We start from the raw sequence: 19,287 nt of genomic DNA, 5'->3' as shown, positions 1-19,287 counted from the left end.
TTGGAAGATGCTGACTTCTGAGGTTGTTGCAATACTTTGGGAACATCAGTAGAAAAATGGTGTATTGGGGCAGCAATCACACCAATTTATTTTAAGCAGCTTGATTTGCTTTGGCTGTAATGGGAATGAATGGCACTTGTTTCCAAGAGTAGATGCAGCAAGGGTTAAAGTGTTTTGGGGGATATATAGATTTACAAAATATATGATTTAAAAATTTTTTAATTGATTCTGTGCAGCTAAATATACTGTTTGTCTCCTTGCCCTTGTGAAACTGCGTACAGGAATCCTTTCACGGCCTGCCAGAAAACGGTCAGCACTTCTCTGCATTCCAAAGGGCAGGGAAGCAGATTGGCGTTGTTTCTCACTGAGATTAGCCTCAACGATAAATAAACAAACGAAACAGCCCTGCTCTGCTTCCTTGCTCTTCAGAATGCAAAGGAGTGCTGAACATTTTCTTACTACTCTGGCCGGCCAGCTGGGAAAGGATTCCTGTACGCAGCTTGAGGAGGGAGAGGAGACAAACAGTGAATTAAACTGCACAGAATGGGTTACTTAAAAAAAAAAAAACAGTACAAAGTTTTTGTATTGTCTGGCTGTTTGGGCTTCTGTGTACTTGATATTCCAGGGCCTATTCTGAATCCCAATGTGAACCTGCTGGTCATTTAGGGCTCTGGCACACGGGGAGATTAGTCGCCCGCAACAAATCTCCCTGTTCGCGGGCGACTAATCTCCCCGAGTTGCCATCACCTGCCATCCCACCGGCGAAAATGTAAGTCGCCGGTGGGATGGCACACGCAGCGGAGCGATTTCGGCAAATCGCCGAAGTTGCCTCACGAGGCTTTTACGGCGATTTGCTGAAATCGCGCCGCCACATGTGCCATCCCACCGTCGACTTACATTTTCGCGGGTGGGATGGCAGGTGATGGCAACTCGGGGATTTGTTGAGGCATCATGAGGCAAGCATGCTCAAAGATTATATAATGCTGTATTAAGGTGGCCATATACGTTCAGATTTTGGATATCGATTGTATGTTTAAATACAACAAACTTGACAAAGCTCTAAAAAGGACAAAGCTCTAAAAATAACAAATCGGAGGAAGTTCTTAACATGAAATAGTTGGCAGAGAACCATCGTACAAAAGTGACGTCCCAAAATGCTTTCTAGGTCCCCCAAGGATATTGTCAGATACACAATACATGCACAGATTTTATCATTTTCTAACCGAAACTTCCTAACCTGTCCATTCGATTAAACAGCTGATCGCCATGGTACAAAAATTATCAGGACAATAATTTGGAGCCCACACACAGTCTGAAAATCATACCAGCTATTATATTGGTGCGTGTATGGCCAGCTTTTGCACAGACAGTTGCTTAAATATTTACTTGCCTTCAAAAATGTCTAATTATGTTAGACCCAAATATTCATTATTTAATCAGCTTCATCCATTATTTCTTTGCAGAATTTTTGTTGTAATCATCTATTCTGATAGACCGAATTTCCCTTTTGTGCTCTTTTAGGCAAGCTAAAATTACAGTGTTTATTGGTAACAAACAAAACAAATGTGTTGCTTGGTTAGAATTCTGTACACCTGTGCCCACATCACCCGATTTCTATCACATGCGACAGTTGGCATTTCTGTATGGCTTGTTCTGCAAAATGTCCAGAGCAGCAGCTGAAATATGAAATTGCACTGAGCTGAGTTTATGAATAAATTCATTGTGTTTTCCTTTGTTAAAAAATACAATATTGCTTTCTGCTTCGCTCAGAAGCTGAGCCAGCTGTTTGGTCCACACCACTGGGCCCCATACAAGCAGCTACTGTCAGGGATGCAAACAGTGTTATTATCAGTGAAAAGTAAAAGGTCTAGTCCTTTTAAACCAAAACAAAAAAATCAACAAGCTGCTATTTATTTAGACCAAGGTATTTATCTTGACGACAAGCACCAGTCCTCTACAGCTGGGAGGTGTCACTCCAGTAGTGCAATCCTGAATTAATTTTTGTGCAGTACGTGGGCTCAGGTTGATCAGTGCACCTGCAAGATTCTATATAGAAAATAGTTTATATCTGGATTTCTTTTGGCTTCTCAGTTTCTGCCGTACCAATATGTTGCCATTATTCCATCTGGTTTTGTTAATCCTCTTTTTCTCCTCTGTGCCCTTTATTTCGTGATCTGCTATTGCTCATTAAGGAGCCTATTTATTATGCTGTGTAAAACAAAGGTGTGTAAAAAGCTATGTAAAGTAAATGGCGAATTTTATCCGAATGCCAGATTTTACACTGTTATTTTATGTAAACTGCTGTGGAAGGAAAACACGTAAAAAAATTATGCTGTTTTTTTTACACGGCCAAGCCTGGCAACGTGTGGAGAATTTTGTTACTGTTTTTTACAGGGCATAATAAATAGGCCCCTTAGTTTCCTAAATGCAAAAAGACTAAAGCTGGCCATACACGCACCTATTATTATTCAGTGTGTGTATGGCAGATTGACAAGAAAACCAGTATCACAAAAGCTTTGGATATTGGTTGTTTCGCCGATCGGGCAGGACAAAAGTTTTTGATTGGATGTCTTTGAAAGCTCCCGAGCAAAATCTGAGTTTAGGGCTGAATCCTGAGGTGGAGATAGAATCCCTCTTGTTTCTACCTCCAAGACTTATCCCTGAGTGTCAGCATGTGCACAAACCGACATATTATTTGCACACTTATGTTCTGACTTGCACATGAATGGCCACATATCTCTGCACTCCAAAGACCTGTGTTTGCTTCATGGATACATTGGTGCATGAGTTTGGTGGTGTGCCCACCCCCCCTGCCCCCTATTATATCCCCTTGAACATAATTTAGACATGAAATTGATGGTATGCCAGTGGGCACATTGTGCTACAGAGCCTGTTTTATGGCTGCCAGTAAAGGCAGTGTGCATTTTACTTGCCTCACTGTGCTCTGCACCTTGTACAGGACCCCCTTATCCGGAAACCCATTTTCCAGAAAGTTCCAGTTTTTCTTTTTCTCTGTAATAATAAAACAGCACCTTGTACTTGATCTCAGCTAAGATATAATTAATCGTTATTGGAGTCAAAACAATTCTGTTGGGTTTAATTACTGTTTAAATAATGTTATTAGCAAACTTAAGGTAGAAAATCTGACAGTCAAAAACTATTGCTTTGTGAGCTTACACTTTTAATATTTTAAATTTCAATTTTAACCACTCTGGTTTCTAAGGTAAACAGGACCCTAGCAACCATATAGCTGCTGACATTCCAAACTGGAGAGCTGCTGAACACAAATTCAAATAACTGAAAAACCACAAATAGAAAAAATTAAGACCAATTGCAAATTGTTTTATGTTAATGTAAAGGTGAACAACCCCTTTAATAAGAATACCTTTGTTCTATTTGATTTTGTTATATTTTTTATATTCTAATTATTCTATATTTCAACAATGTTCTTGTACAAACCATATCAATATAACTAAAACACTGTATTTCTTTTCTCTTCTGAAGCTGATCCACTGGTCGGAAGCATAGCCACTCAGTACCTGACCAACAGAGCCGAGCATGACAGGATAGCGAGACAGTGGACCAAGAGATATGCTACATAAACTGTACAGTGAAAAGCACAAGGCATCTGTACAATGTGCAACAAATCTTTATAGCCTTTACAATACGGACTTCTGTGTATATGTTATACTGATTCTACTCTCTGCTTTTATCCTATGAAGACTGGTATACTGCCCCAAAAGGTAAATACTAAGAAGAGTAGAACTTTGTAGCTGTAGATTAGTAATGTTAAAATGCCTACTTGCAAGTCTTGCTTCTTTGGGATATCAAAATGTATTTTGTGATGTACTAAGAATACTGTTCCAAACCAAATATTATAGTGCATTTTAGCCTAATTCATTATCTGTATGAGGTTATTAAAGTTAGCAGTAGATTACTAGAAATTGTCATTTGTATTAAACCCAGAAATATTTCCAATTATGTGGTAGACACTGTTGTGAAAACTGTTTTACCTTTTGTCAGTTTGAACTGAAAAGATTTCCTTTATTCCTTTGTAGCTCAGAGAGCACCCAAATGTATTATCCCAAACACACAATAAACATGTTCCCTAAGGTGTAGTTTCTTTTGTTTTTAAGTTTGGATCCCATTAAACAGTGTCATATATAAAGAGAATAAGAGTGTCTCTGTGGCTGTTACTGCCTTGCTGAATTGTGCCCTTCCTTCAAGGATGGTACAGTGAGCTAGTAAATATTCATTGGGACAGATGCACCTGGGATTTTTTTTTGTGGTGACATGAAGGTAACTCAAATGCCTTTGTGGACACCTATGCACATATCTGATGTGTGTTTATTTCAGTGCATAATATGTTTAGATAACCTATAAGGCACAAACACTGCTTAAATATTGTATATTTATATCTATATTTTGGCTTATAAGTAGGAAGGGAAGTAGCAGGTCTCATTTGCCATCACTGGGCAAGTTTGCTGCATGGTAGAAACTCTGATAGTCATCATACTGCTCTGTGTGCTAAAGGCAAAAAAAATAATTGTCAATATTTATTTGTTACATATTTGGTTCAAGCTCCCGATGTGTCTTAACACTTGACTAGGGTCCCCTTCGCTCATAACAAGGTTGCAAACAAAGGAAAACATTAGATCAGCCGTAGTTCCAATAATATCTAGGGCAGTAATCCCCAACCTGTTGCTCACCAACCCCTTGGATGTTGCTCTGACTTGGTGGCAAGTATTGGTTGAATAAAAACAAGATTTCCTAGCAAATAAAGCCCCCTGTAAGCTGATAGTGAGCATAGAGGCTACCTAATAGCCAATCTTAGCCCTTATCTGGCACCTTCATGAACTTTTATGGTGCTTGTGTTACTCTCCAAGTCTTTTTACATTTGATTGTGGCTCAGGAGTAAGAAAGGTTGGGGACCCCTGATATAGGGTAACAAAGTAGTGCTTGCCCCCAGTCAGGGGCATTTCTGGTTCTCTCCTTGCCTTGTGGAAGCAACACCACTGCTTCCAGGAACATTTAGAAGAGCACATAGCTGTTCTGTCCCCTACCAAGGCTATTCTCCCCATTTGTGGAGCCAGCCCATAGTTTGGGAACCAGAAACACTGTATAACACTTTCAAAGGAAAAATTGGACAGGAACATTTGGTGACTACAAGAGAGACTTTTACAACTGCATTCATCATATGAAGAGATATATTTGGATGTAGGGGTTTGAAATAAACCAAAGGGTTTAAAAAAAGTGTGGGTGTAGTAAAAAAAAAAAATTATATATTAAAATGTATTTACTTTCTTTTCCATTGTTGTATATACATAGTTACATAGTTACATAGTTACATAGGGTTGAAAAAAGACCAGTGTCCATCAAGTTCAACCCATCCAAGTAAACCCAGCACACCTAACCCACACCTACCAATCTATACACTCACATACATAAACTATAAATACAACCACTAGTACTAACTGTAGATATTAGTATCACAATAGCCTTGGATATTCTGATTGATCAAGAACTCATCCAGGCCCCTCTTAAAGGCATTAACAGAATCTGCCATTACCACATCACTAGGAAGGGCATTCCACAACCTCACTGCCCTCACCGTGAAAAACCACCTACGCTGCTTCAAATGGAAGCTCCTTTCCTCTAATCTAAAGGGGTGACCTCTGGTGCGTTGATTGTTTTTATGGGAAAAAAGAACATCCCCCAACTGCCTATAATCCCCTCTAATGTACTTGTACAGAGTAATCATATCCCCTCTCAAGCGCCTCTTTTCCAGAGAAAACAACCCCAACCTCGACAGTCTCACCTCATAGTTTAAATCTTCCATCCCCTTTACCAGTTTAGTTGCAGTCTCTGCACTCTCTCCAGCTCATTAATATCCTTCTTAAGGACTGGAGCCCAAAACTGCACTGCATACTCAAGGTGAGGCCTTACCAGGGACCTATAAAGGGGCAAAATTATGTTCTCATCCCTTGAGTCAATGCCCTTTTTTATACAAGACAGCACTTTATTTGCTTTAGTAGCCACAGAATGACACTGCCTGGAATTAGACAACTTGTGATCTACAAAAACCCCCAGATCCTTCTCCATTAAGGAAACCCCAATACATCAACTGCTTTAAATAAGCCACTCTGAACATGGGGAAACTGTGGTCATTGATAAAATGGGGTATTTACCGTGACTACAGATAACGACAATAAGCTTGCAGAGGCTTGAAAAGAAGTAAAAGTAGTGCCTTTCCTTGCTACTCACAGTGGTTCTATTTGCGCAGTGAATGGAGCTCGTGGAAAGTAGGTGTAGTGTGAACTAATGCTATTATTCTGCTTTTAAGTCAAACATATAAACCAAAAAAGATAAGCTTAAATGGGTTGTAAACCTAAACATGTTGCTGCCCCACTATGCCCCCTAGTTTTGCTATAGAAGTTGCCAAAAAACATAATTATAGATGCAAGAAATTAATAAATGAGAATTCTAATGATGAAAAACCAGTAAGAATGCTGATTCCCAGCACTATATCAGGCATCTTGCTGTAATCTTACATATAGAGATAATTATGTCATTTTTTTTCTTTATTATATGACATTGGAATCAAACATGGGGAATAAAAGACAGATTTGTTCAGTGCTGGGAAACTGTGCTTAATGCTCCCAACTCCAATTGCAGGAACAGAGAACAGGGATTTAGGGCTGTGACACACGGGGAGATTTCCCGAAATCACAGAAGTTCCTCTCAAGGCAACTTCCGTGATTTCTGGAAATCGCGATACCACGTATGCCATTCCACCGGCGATTTACATTTTTGCCGGTGGGATGGCATTTCGGGGAGATTAGACGCCTGTGACGCCCTGTGTGCCACAGCCCTTACACAGATCAGCTGGGATTCTCATTGGAGGATTTTTTGCAGTTTAATGCAGTCACTGGCTGTGGTGATTTGGGGAAAAGTTAAGGAAAAGTTTTATTGTGCAATACTGCTTTAAGAGCCCTGATGTTGCTGGACTACAGCTCCCAGCATTCCTCTACCTTCATTATATGTTAAATTATTCTGGGATTTGCAGTCCAGCAACAGCTGAGTAAAGATTGGTTGAGCTGTGCAGTGCAGCAGGCTTTACATAACCTTTAACTTTTAATTAAAAACAACGGCTGGGTATAGTTAAAGTCGGTGGTCATACCCCTAAACAATCTTTACTGGTTTTGTAAACCCAAAAGTAATATTTTTTCCCTTTCCAGTATACATTCATTACACATTTTAAAGGGGATCTAAACACTGTTTGTTAAACCACATCTTACTCAATGTGGATGAGTAAAACTGCTTTTCTAAGCACCTTTGCTATTTACTTTCATTTATTTTCTTTTATTTCAAGTTATCCATAATTAAAGTATTGTTAATATAAATGCATTTTGTTACTACAGCGCCACCTGCTGGTCACTTTCCGAGCATAAAGTAGTTGAGGACATTGTCAGGAGAAAGAAAGAGGGCGATCTGGTTGGAAAAAACATTAGAAACCTCAAATAACTTTTCCCACGGCATTCATATCAACAGTACTTTAACCCTTAATATCTTGGAATTAAAAAAAAAAATATTAATGAATAAATGTAAATTGCAAAAGGGCTTAGAATAGCACTAGAATAACATCACCTTGTTTTAAAGGTTTCTTATCCTTTTAAAGTATTCTTGGATTTATTGTGTACTAGGACCATGGGGCATGTCACTTTTTACACTCGGGACCATAGAGGGTTTTTTTGTGGCAAAAGGCTAGTAACCTAGGTTTTATATTTATTTGTTTTGTGGATAAAAGAGATTATTATTTTATTATTATTAACATTTATTTATAAAGCGCCAACATATTCTGCAGCACTGTACAATAAGTGGGTTTTATACATTGGACATACAGAGTAACATATAAAGCAATCAATAACCGTTACAAGAGGTGAAGAGGGCCCTGCCCAAAAGAGCTTACAATCTACAAGTGGAATTTCGGAGGACAGACCCACGGATAGAGAATGTGGCATAATCTAACTGCAGTTCCGTCACCCACAGGTTACCTTATGTAGGCAAGTTCAGCTTTCCATTTAGAAAACAGCAGCAGAATCAATGTTTATATATTTGTGGTTTGGTTTGGAAAGAGTAATCTGCAGTTGCTGATGGAGGCGAGGGTGAGATGTTTCCATCTCATGCTGTGGTGCTCTCAGTTGTTCTTTCCGTGACTGCTTAAGAGACTACAGTTGGGAAGATTGTTACTGATTCTGGAAAAAAAAAACAAAATGATTATGCCCTTTATGAAGGTGTTTTCAAATATTTATAAATATTGATCGATTTAGAGCAATTCAGCTGTTCTTATATACTGCTCTCATTGACCATTTTAATATAGGGAGTAAAATAACCCCTGCATGGGAGTTGAGACGTCAATAAGGAGTTTGATGATCATATTAGGCACAAAGAACCCCCTGTATCATTTCTTACACCAGATTCATTGTAAGGCTACTGGCATCATAAGCATCAGTTATTGTTATGGATGTTGACTTAGAGCAGGAGTGGGCAAACTACGGCCCACGGGCCACATCCGCTGGCCTTTTTAATCCAGCCCGCCAACATGGGCCCCTTAAAAGAAATATGGGCCCTGATTGGTCGTGCCCCGTACAGGCGAGTGACGTCGGGCGCAAACAAATAAAAGGATGCCAGGGGGACAGAAGCAGCTGCAGGTCCCTGGGGGGGGGGGGGGGGGGTGATGGAGGATGCTGGGTGGGGGGGGGGGGGGGGAGATGCAGGAAGCTGGGGAGTGGAGCTGGAGGATATTGGGGAGGATGCTGGGGTGGGGAGCTGGAGGATGTCGGAGAGGATGCTGGGGGAGGGGAGCTGCCCACTTGATTTCTGATGGCAGCCCTGGGCGTAATGCTGGCCCGGCTCGGCTCGACTGTAAGTGAATGTGGCCCCTGAGCCAAAAAGTTTCCCCACCCCTGACTTAGAGCCTTTGTGTTCTGTATGTAATAGCACAGAATACAATTTTACTATAACAAATTTCTGTGGGAATAGCATAAAGCTGTGTATGCAATACTTTGATAGTTGTGTGACTTCAGTAGGACATTGTACCTAATGCCACGCCTGACCTAGCACTTTCCATGCGGTATATAAATCTGCACAGCTTTGCACCCCATCATCTCCCAGCAGTGCGTACTGTATGACTCCACCACAGTTTTCGTTGCAGCTACCCTGAAGATTAAAGGGGAACTCCACCCAAACAAAACTTGAGCTTTTTAAAAAGTAAACATAATTTCAAAAACTTTATAATATGTATTTCAGTTAAAAATATGCAGCCTTTTCAAGATTTTTAATGTAATAATATGGTTTGGAACAGTTACATAAGGGGAGATTTAGTCGCTGCGACTTTTAAAAAGCGGGTTCCAGCGACAAGTTGCTCGTTTTGTCTCTACATTGAGAAGAATATAAATCACCAGTACCTAAACAGACAATACTACTTCAAATCGCTTATTGCTCCGAATCGCTATGAGACCCTATTTCGAGCAATTTTACAAAGACTTCAAAACTATTGGAATCACTGAAAGTAAAACCCACTGAGCGTGAAGTCGCTGTGATTTCCCCATTGCACTGAATGTAATTTCTAATTGTGGGTGGGGAATATGACACCTGGATTAGTGGGAAACCGAATCGCTCCGTTGTTGAAATCTCTAGTAACTGCTTGTTAGGAAAAGATGAAAGATCTCCCCGTGGGACATTAGCCTAAGCCCCGCCCCCTGTTCTCCTGCTGATCTGACGGACTACTTTGAGACTCAAAAAAAAAAAGAATGTAACAGTAGTCGACTGCCTGCATCCTGCATCCTCCAAATCCCGCAATTCCCTGCGCACGTGATGTCAGTAAGGAAAGGAACATCGCAGTGCATTGTTGGTTATGTAGTTCAGAACATTTTTTTACACAGATATAGAATGTGCAGTTATTCAGTGCTTTATAAGAGCTGCCATTATGTGAAGTCTTGTGGAGACTGAAGCAGAGGCTTGTTTATTGCTTTCTAGAGGCCAATTCTTGATTTTGGCCGAAGCCAATTGGATATTGCTGCTAGCATATGAGGATTATGTTGGTGTATGAAACCTACCTGTTTTTATCCACAAAAAGCCAACGTGACTGAATTGTGTTCTTATCTGATTTGTGAGCAGCAATATTATACCATAAGTATCTGTAAAGTGAGAATTTATGATGCACTCATTTTGAAAGTTTTTGGTTAGTGTTTTGTGAGTTTTCTGCAACAGAATACTTTTAAACTAAGATTTTGGAATTGTCCTTTTTGAAATGATACTTTACTTCTCTTTGGATTTGTTCTACATTTTTACATATTATTGTCAAAGGATAGCAGAAGGAACTGGCACTAGAGGCCTAGATTCTTCTGTTTAAGTGATATTTATGTGATATTTTCAAATGTAGAGACTTAAGAACATTATTATTTGTGGGGGGGCAGATGTAAACCCTTAAATAATCTTTCCAAAGGAAATTCTAATTCTAAGAAGCTTTACAGTATATATTCACATTGGATGGTTTAATGCTATATGTAAATGTAACTTCTGTTGACAGAATCTACCCATTTCTCTACTCTTGGCTGTTGCAAAAGTGAGGGGCATCAGGAGGGAGGGGTGGGGCAGAAAGTAAAGCTTTTATGGGTGGATACCCACATCAGAGAAAACCAGCGAACTGGAACAGGAGTCTCTTGGTAATAAATCAATTATTTAATTAAAAGTAAAACATAAATCAGAAATACAATGGCTTCTGTCCCTCACCTCTAGGGCAGGACAAAAGAACTGAAACAGCTGCCCTATATACCCCAAGGGAGTGGTCCAGTTCCTCTGTCCTGCCTCTAGAGGTTAAGCTAGACGAAACCTACATGTCTGCACTGACTAAAGGGCTGCTAAGCAAGTAACCACCAGCTAGGGTAGGTATTACAAACTTGAAGGAGCAAAAAATTAATGTGTATCAAAGTATATAAAATATAATTTACTTTTGCCCTGCACTGGGTAACACTGGTGTTTTTGCTACAGAAACTCTACCATAGTTTATGTAAACATGCTGCTGTGTAGCCCTGGGGGCAGCCATTCAAGCTGGGAAAAAAGGAGAAAAGGCACAGGTTATATGGCAGGTAACGGATAATCTCTGTAGAGTACAATGTCATTTTATCTGTTATCTGCTAAGTAACCTGTGCCCTTTCTCCTTTTTCCAGCTGAATGGCTGCCCCCATGGCTACACATTGGTTAATTGGTATCTGATAAAAATGACTCTGGATTTAGTTCAAAAATTAAACTGCAAGCTCCACTGGTGCAGCAACCAAGGAATATATTTGCATTACACACAGTAAATAAATGATATTAAAGGACAAGGAAAGGCTAAGTCACTTGGGGGTGCCAAAATGTTAGGATTTAATCGCGTACCTTGTACCCCGGGCTGGTGCCCCTGTTAGGAGAAAACAGCACCAGCCCGGGGTACCTGCAGCGCTTCCTCCTTCCGGCTTCGGTTGTGCACGCATGCATAGTAGAGTGAAAAAGCTAAACTTTTCACTCTACTGGGCATGCGCCGACCCAGGGATTTTGCCGGCAGAAGGAAGAGGAAGCGCTGCAGGTACCCCGGGCTGGTGCTGTTTTCTCCTAACAGGGGCACCAGCCCGGGGTACGAGGTAAGCGATTTAAGTCACTTCGGGGTGCCTAACATTTTGGCACCCCCAAGTGACTTTGCCTTTCCTTCTCCTTTTAAGGTTTGAAAATTCAAACCTTACCAAAGTCTTCTGTATTCCTCAATCCATTTCCTTACCTACAGTATATAAAGCAGCCAGCCTTGTTTCGTGTACTGTCTTACCTTGTTCTAATTTACAGTAGTTGCGGCCAATGAGAAGGTGAGCTTGTCCCCTTGAGGTATGCCACAGTAGCATCAGCCTTCATAGTAGTCACAAATAGTGTTATGTACTGACAATCTATGGAGGCAAGCAGTGTATAAATCCATGTGTAAAGAGAAAATATTCAGTGCTCTGCCCTGAAACATTCCTTTTTATTTTATGGAGATACATATCTGCAGATTTATTTTTTTTTTATTTTAGATTCTGTAGCACCCTATATAGCAACATTGACTTTAGTGGTCTGTTGCAGAATTTCAAAAAGGATGGCTGCCAGATTGTAATCACTGTGCACATATGGTGCCTGTACTGGACACTCAGGGCATTTACTAATGTTCTTATTTCATTTGGGGGTTTCATGGCTTTCGCGATATCCATCCTTCTCATTGAACCGGACCCTGGTTCTGTTACACCTAGGAATTCCCCATGCTTTGAACTTGGGTACAGAAGCATACACATACGTTAGTATTCCTAGCCACGTCAGTGAGAAGGGTTATATAAAGGTTGCGCTAAATTTACAAGCCAGGTTTTTGGAAATCTTTTTTAATTTTTTTTAAATTTTTTTAGAGGAACCCTCATTAAGTTAATATGACATTAAAGATTAGTTACAGTTGGCTGCTTTGTTACAGCCGCCTGGTTGTAAAAATAGCAATAAAAAATGTAACGAAGGAAGACTATAAAATTATCAGAGCAGCATTCTATCCTGGGCCCTGTTGGCAAGTATCAGTAAGCCGAGCGGTCTTACACACATATGGTGTGGCCGTAGAACCATAGCCAACAGATTGAAAATTGTAAACTGAAATTAACTCCTTACAGTAGTTCCACTGAAACTACAGGTATAGGATCCATTATCCATGAATCCATTATCTAGAAAGCTCCAAATAATGTGCTTCCCTGAGGAAGAGCACACTTGGTGCTCGAAACGTTGGACCTTTTTTCTTAATAAATGTGTTATTTTTTTTTGCAAAGTCCCTGTGTGTGTGGCTCACTGTCTGTATAATTATCTTTTTGCCAGCACCCTGGGCGTTTGAACATCTATAGGGTGTGCTCTGTTTGTTCTCATACATATATATATATATATATATATATTAATAAGTGCAGATTTGTGTTAAAGGGGAACCAAACTTAAGCTTGTAAACATAATTTTACATCATTTCATGTGTGCAAAAGCCATTCTGATGCTGTTAGGTTTCCTGCGCATGCAGTGACTTGTGGAGTTAAGAATTCTCGCTTTTAGAGAGGTCATTGGTCTCTGGATTTTGCTTATACTAATTATGATAATACTGAATAGCATTATGGTACATAAGCCATATATTACACTGGCTTGTAATCTGGCTAGCGCTTAATATATCTGTTTTTACAGATTCAACTTCATACTGTATCTGGCTATTTCTTTATTTAAGCTTTTACATTTCATTTCTTTAAAAAAAAAATGCGCATGTTAGAAGTCCTTGACCATACCAATGAAAGACTCATCAACCCAGTGAATGTATGTGAAGATCAATTAGATGTTAAAATATTGTAAACTTCTTGGTGCAGATGTAAAAGCAAAAGCAAGAAAGTTGGGTCACGCCACCCTCGCCCGTCTGCTTCAGTCTGGGCTGCTGGATTTTCCTAATCACAAACCTCTGGCCCTTTTTCCGTAGTCTCTTACAAATAAAGCTGCAGAAAGAAAAGCAGTGCATAAAAACGGTAGCAAACTGTACTGCCAATGTAGTTAATTACCATAATTTGGATAGAAAATGTTATTATCACAGTTCAGTCATAGCCATATTACGTCCAGAGGTACCGATATGAATGCAATGAAGAATAGATTACAGAAGCCATTTAGACAAATAGTGAGAAGGATTGAAATAAATAATTAAGCTAGTATACTGAATTTTTAACAAAAGATCTACCTGAATACTGAACTAAATATAAACCATAATTTGCATTTTAAAATTTGAGCAAAATCCAAATAAAGCATAATCTGGTTATGTCACTTTCAGTATTCTGGCGCTTTAAAGTAACACGGCAGCTCAGAATTCAATTTGGCCACTGCGCACAGCAATAAGTAAATGGGAATTTGCTTATATGCGAGCAAAAGCTCTTCTTCCTGCACAATAGGCAAGATGCCAGGCTGCATGGCTTCCTGCCCATTAGCCAGTCCTGTACAATGTGGGTACCACCCTATAGTGACATTGTGGATGAAAGTGTGTAAAGGTGTCTTGCCCCTGTTTCAACCACCCAGTGCAAATAATGAAACAAATAACAAAATGACCTCCCAGAAGGTCCCAAGTCATTTGTGTTTATGGTGGGATCAGGTTTTAGAGCAAAAAAGAGCCTAATGGCCTCACATCTCCCCCCTAGATCCATGCAAAACCAAGGAGATCTTTGCACTGATCCTGAGGAAAAAAGACATATAAAAAGTAAAGATGACATACGTGGAGTAAAATAAATAAATAAGAAAAATCAAAAAATGTAGCTGCAGCCTGTTGACTGGATTTTAAAAATTCTCAAATACACTCATTGCTAAAGTAACACTGATACTTATTGCATCTTCCCTCTGCTGGGCGCATCAGTGTTTCTAGTAAACCATGACACAAGGATACTGATTGGCTCTTTATATTAGAGAGATTTTTCTCTTTACATCCCAGCCCAGTACTGCTAAAGCCATTCGCTGCATCCTACAAGAAGCACTTGACTGGTAATTGAGCAAAATCATAATGATAATTCATGGTAGTGATACATTTTGGAAAGGCAAACGGTTGACTCTCAAAGATCATTTACTGCATTCTCAAAGGGAAAAATTGTAGCTTCCAGCTCGCTTAAATGGGCATTATACTGACTAACTACAGATGTACAATAGAGCAAGCCTTCTGTCTCCTATACCCTGTAATACAATAAATCAATACAATATGTAGAGAAATGAAGCTCCCTTCAGGCAATATGCTGTAGCTGTTATGCTTTGCAGGTCGTTTATATACAGCTAAAGGTACATTCCTTCTGTAAATGATGTGTGTTTACTTGTAAACAAGCAATTACCAAATCCAGTATTGTTAGAGAATGTGGGGGAGGGGGTACCCACAATTGGATAAAGTCTATACATCTTTATTTTACTTCTGGTTTATATTTTTGCATATATATACTAACACATTATCATGGTTAGCACACTTTATTTCAATGTACTGGATACGGCTGCAGGGAAAGGGCTCAAAAATATTAAATATTTCTAAAATAATTTCCCCTTAGTTTACACGCATTCCCGTAATAAAAATATATTGGCTGCAGTACTGAATGCACGGCGATGACATTAAAGTAAAGTATGCTTCCCTATCCCAAGGAGGGCACTTATACTTTATTAGAGTTTTAATGGTAGAAGTAAACTTTTTTTTAATGTACACTGTAAAATCACGTTGGAATATTAAAGTAGTAATTTAAACTTGAATTTTGTAAAATTTGCACTTATTGCAATCGTTTTGCTCATAAGCAGGACACAAAGAAACCTCCTGCAGTGATCAAGGGCAGTTCATTGAGCTTCTGATTGTAGAACGGGCTCATATGGCCTGACTGGCATTGGTACTGAGGTGCCATGGAGGCGCCCATATGTAAAGTAAATGTATAAAGGAAATACACACACTAAACTGTTAATTGTTATGAAAATACATTTATTTAAAATATGAACAACTGAATTGCATTGAATGCTCCTTTCTTAAAGGGGCAACTTTGCAGTTGGTCTTCTTTATTTTTTTATAGTTTTTAAATGGTTTGCTTTCCTCTTCTACCTCTTTCTAGCTTTCAAATAGTCAGTCAAAAACATCTGTGAGCTTACAATGTTATTATTATGTTATACAATGTTATTATTATGCTATTACTTTTTAGCACTTATCTTTCTATTCACACCCTCGCCTATTCGTATTCCAGTCTCTTATTTAAACCTGTTCCTGGTTGCTAAGGTAAACAAGGCCCTAGCAACCAGATAGCTGCTGAAATCCTAAACTGGAGAGCTGCTGAATCAAAAGCTAAATAGCTAAAAAAAAAAAAAAACACACATAAAAAAAGAAAACTAACTGCAAATTTTCTTAGGGGTGAACAACCCCTTTAGCTGACTCTTCTCTTCTTTATTTAAAAATGTATGATTTGGGTTAGGCAGTATCATGGGCCAAAGGTTTCCCAGTCCAGTTACCCACAACAACCAATCAGCAGTTAGTTTCAGCGGTTCTGTTGCAGTCTGCATGCATCTTATTGGTTGGTGCATGTCCCTTTAGAACCTTTAGCTGGATTAAAGCCTGGTGGTGTGATTAAAATCCTTCTTCATCAACCCTCTTGAAGTAATTGGACTATAGCTCCCTCAATCTCACCAAGAGCTGTTGAAAGCTGCAGACAGTTGTAGTTCACAAACATCTGACTTGGTTGCCATTCACTGCTTGGAAATAACATATATTAGAAAATGACAGGGACCTTATTATTGCAATCGCTGGGCAACTGGAGGAAACCATCCTATTCATCAATGTTGCTGTAAAAATACAGGTGTGGGACCTGTTGTTCAGGATACTCAAGACCTGGGGATCTCCACATAAGGGATCTTTACTGTAATTTGGATCTCCATACCTTAAGTCTACTAATAAATCATTGAAACTCTAATTAAACCCAAGAGGACTGCTTAGTTGGGATCAAGTACAGGTACTGTTTTATTATTACAGAGAAAAATTGGAATTATTTACTTTAATGGAGTGTATGGGAGATGGGCTTTCTGTAATTCTGGATAACGCGTTTCTGGATAATGGAACCCATACCTGTACATTGTTTCTGGACTACAGCTCCCAGCATACTTTTTATTTTATAGCCTTTAATTATCTGCTGTTGTGGCCCAGGATAAACTGTGTGGTGCAGTAATGCGGCTGCTATTTGTAAAGAATTGGAATAAGTAGCAAGTGCCGTATAACCTATAACCATATGTTTTACTGAACATTTATGAGCACATAAAGTAAAATGAATGCTTCTTTATAAATAAAGCACATTTTCCCCTTTAAGAACACAAGCCAATGGATGCTCCCTGATGCGCAAATTAGTAGCATTCTCAGAACTTGCCATTCACAGAAGATATTAAAGCTCCCTTGGCTGCCTGTGATATAATAACATCATTATCATACGGGTCAGTAACACATTGCTTGCATTTTTGTCATTTTCCTGCTGCTCAGAAGCTGCGCAATTACTGTGATCTATGTATTCAATGCTGCACAAAATCAAATAGCAAGGAAAATGTAAATCAGCTGTTATTGGACCAGACATTCAATAAATGGTGCCTGGAATTGGATGCTAATCTCCGGTACTTCTCTGCTGAATGCATTAAATCCTGCTGGAAACAATAAGCGCTCAGCTATTCATAGGCACCTGGCTGCGACGTACGCCCAGCAATGGGGGGATCATTTGGCATTCTAGCTTTGGCTATGTAACATACACAGAGGAGTCCTGCAGGGATGTACAGGTATGGGACCTGTTATCCAGAATGCTCGGGACCTGAGGTTTTCCAGATAAGGGATCTTTTCGTAATTTGGATCTCCATAACTTAAGTCTGCTAAAAATCATTTAAATATTGAATAAACTCAATACGATTCTTTTGCCTGCAATAAGGATTAATTGTATCTTAGTTGGGATCAAGTACAAGGTGCTGTTTTATTATTACAGAGAAAAAGAAAATCATTTTCAAAAATTATAATTATTATGTGGTCTATGGCAGATGGCTTTTTCGCTAATTCGGAACTTTCTGGATAACGGGTTTCGAGATAATGGATCCCATACCTGTACTGAGTTGAGTCCAGTTGCATCACACTGTTTGGAGTCAATTTAAGATTGCCAAAAAAAAAATTTTCCCTCCCAGCAAAACCAAGTGTATGGTAAAATTCTATTTATGATGTTGGTGTTTTTTCTAATACCCTTCTATCTTGCTGCTGAGTCCCTCTGTTGGGAACTCATTCTACCTTTTGGAGCACTAAAACATTATCTAGTTGAGTTGATTATCAGCACTCAAGGGCCAATTCAGACTGGGCCAGCGGGACCCTGGGAAAAAACCTGGTGTGCTCCAACCTTCATGGCTCCTTGGACTCAGACCCGCTCCCCATGGATGCTTTGTACGCTTCTCCACCTGTACTCAGCCGCAAGGAGGAGGAAGGAGGTAAAGGGTGCATGACACAGGCAGAGAGGGGGGAGGATGCCGGGAAGGTGTTTTAACGTTCATAAGTAGGGGTGTAATTAGATCTGGTGCTGCCCTAGGTACCAGACATAAATATGGCCCTTTCTTGTGCGCATGATATCACATACAGTGTGTGTGTGTGCCGTCACACACACCAACATCATGGAAGTGACATCACGCACAGCATGCACGTGATGTCACTTCCACAGAACCCCCCTACCCCCCCAGCTCTATAAAATATAGGAACCCCAGGGCTGCACCCCAAAACCTGCTGCCCTTGGAACTTGGGTGCCTTATTATAAATATGGCCCTGGTCCCTGAAACTGCAGCCCCAGTGGGCCACAGACCCCCCAGGCCAACACTGCCAATGCCCAAAACTTTTGCCCTTCAATTTGTGCCTGTATGTTATCCAACCACTTAAGGTGGCCATACACACTATGCCCACCTATGGGTGGGCGATACCATGCTGATTAAATCGAATTAGAACGTCAGGTATAGGCGTCTGTCAGTTCGGGGACAACATCAATGAACCGATGCGGTCCCTGATTTGACTAAAAATCAAACCTGTCCGATCAAGATCTGGTCGATTTCAGGCCAGATGTAATTTGGGCAGGCCCATCGTTATTGCCCATACACTGGCCAATAAGCTGCTGAATTGGTCTAAGGGACCAATATTGGCAGCTAAAATCGACCCGTGTATGGTCACCTTTAGATTGTAAACTCTAGAGGGCAGGGTCCTCCTCCAATATTCAGCCAGATATTGGTTGCTCAGGCTGTTGGGAGGGTCTCATACAGAGGTCAATAAGTTTTCAACTTTTCTGAAGTGCCAAGTTGGCATCTTACGTATATCGGGCACCTTACCAGCCTTATAAGCCTAGAGCTGTGTAAATACTCTATATACACGGGCGGCTTTCCAGTGCATTATGCACGCCTCGGCTGACTTGTTCCGCTGCATGATACCTGCGGAGGTGATAACTGCTTGCAGAAATCCTCGCTTCGCAGTCTGCCTTCCCTTTGAAGTCTATTTCAGCCTGTAAAGCAAACCATAAAGCAAGATTTAGAAATGCGATGACAGATCCATTTAGCACAGATATGATATTTAAATGCTTAGTCACTCGCTCCAGTGTGTTCCTGTGATTCTAACAAGTACATTCATGAATAATCTTGCATAAAGGAGATGGAATGAACTCTAATACTTTCTGTAAATATTTGAAAGTGCAT

At 39.9% G+C, this 19,287-nt stretch overlaps 1 protein-coding gene across 2 annotated transcripts in view; it reads left to right on the top strand.

The window, feature by feature from the left end:
* ube2e3 (ubiquitin conjugating enzyme E2 E3) overlaps nucleotides 1-4,118 on the top strand; it is a 36,649-nt gene extending 32,531 nt beyond the window's left edge. The window contains exon 6 of one of the 2 annotated variants that reach the window (XM_012970266.3): nucleotides 3,505-4,118. In XM_012970266.3, coding sequence (XP_012825720.2) covers nucleotides 3,505-3,602 — 98 coding nt within the window. In that variant the 3' untranslated portion in view covers nucleotides 3,603-4,118. The remainder of the gene's footprint in view (nucleotides 1-3,504) is intronic. The other variant, NM_203974.1, reaches the window with a different exon arrangement.
* Nucleotides 4,119-19,287: the final 15,169 nt, after the last annotated feature.

The sequence above is a fragment of the Xenopus tropicalis genome, chromosome 9, assembly GCF_000004195.4.
Source record: "Xenopus tropicalis strain Nigerian chromosome 9, UCB_Xtro_10.0, whole genome shotgun sequence".
Taxonomy (NCBI): Eukaryota; Metazoa; Chordata; class Amphibia; order Anura; family Pipidae; genus Xenopus; species Xenopus tropicalis.
Note: the sequence above shows the minus strand (reverse complement) of the source record. Positions and strands in the feature narration are given on the sequence as shown.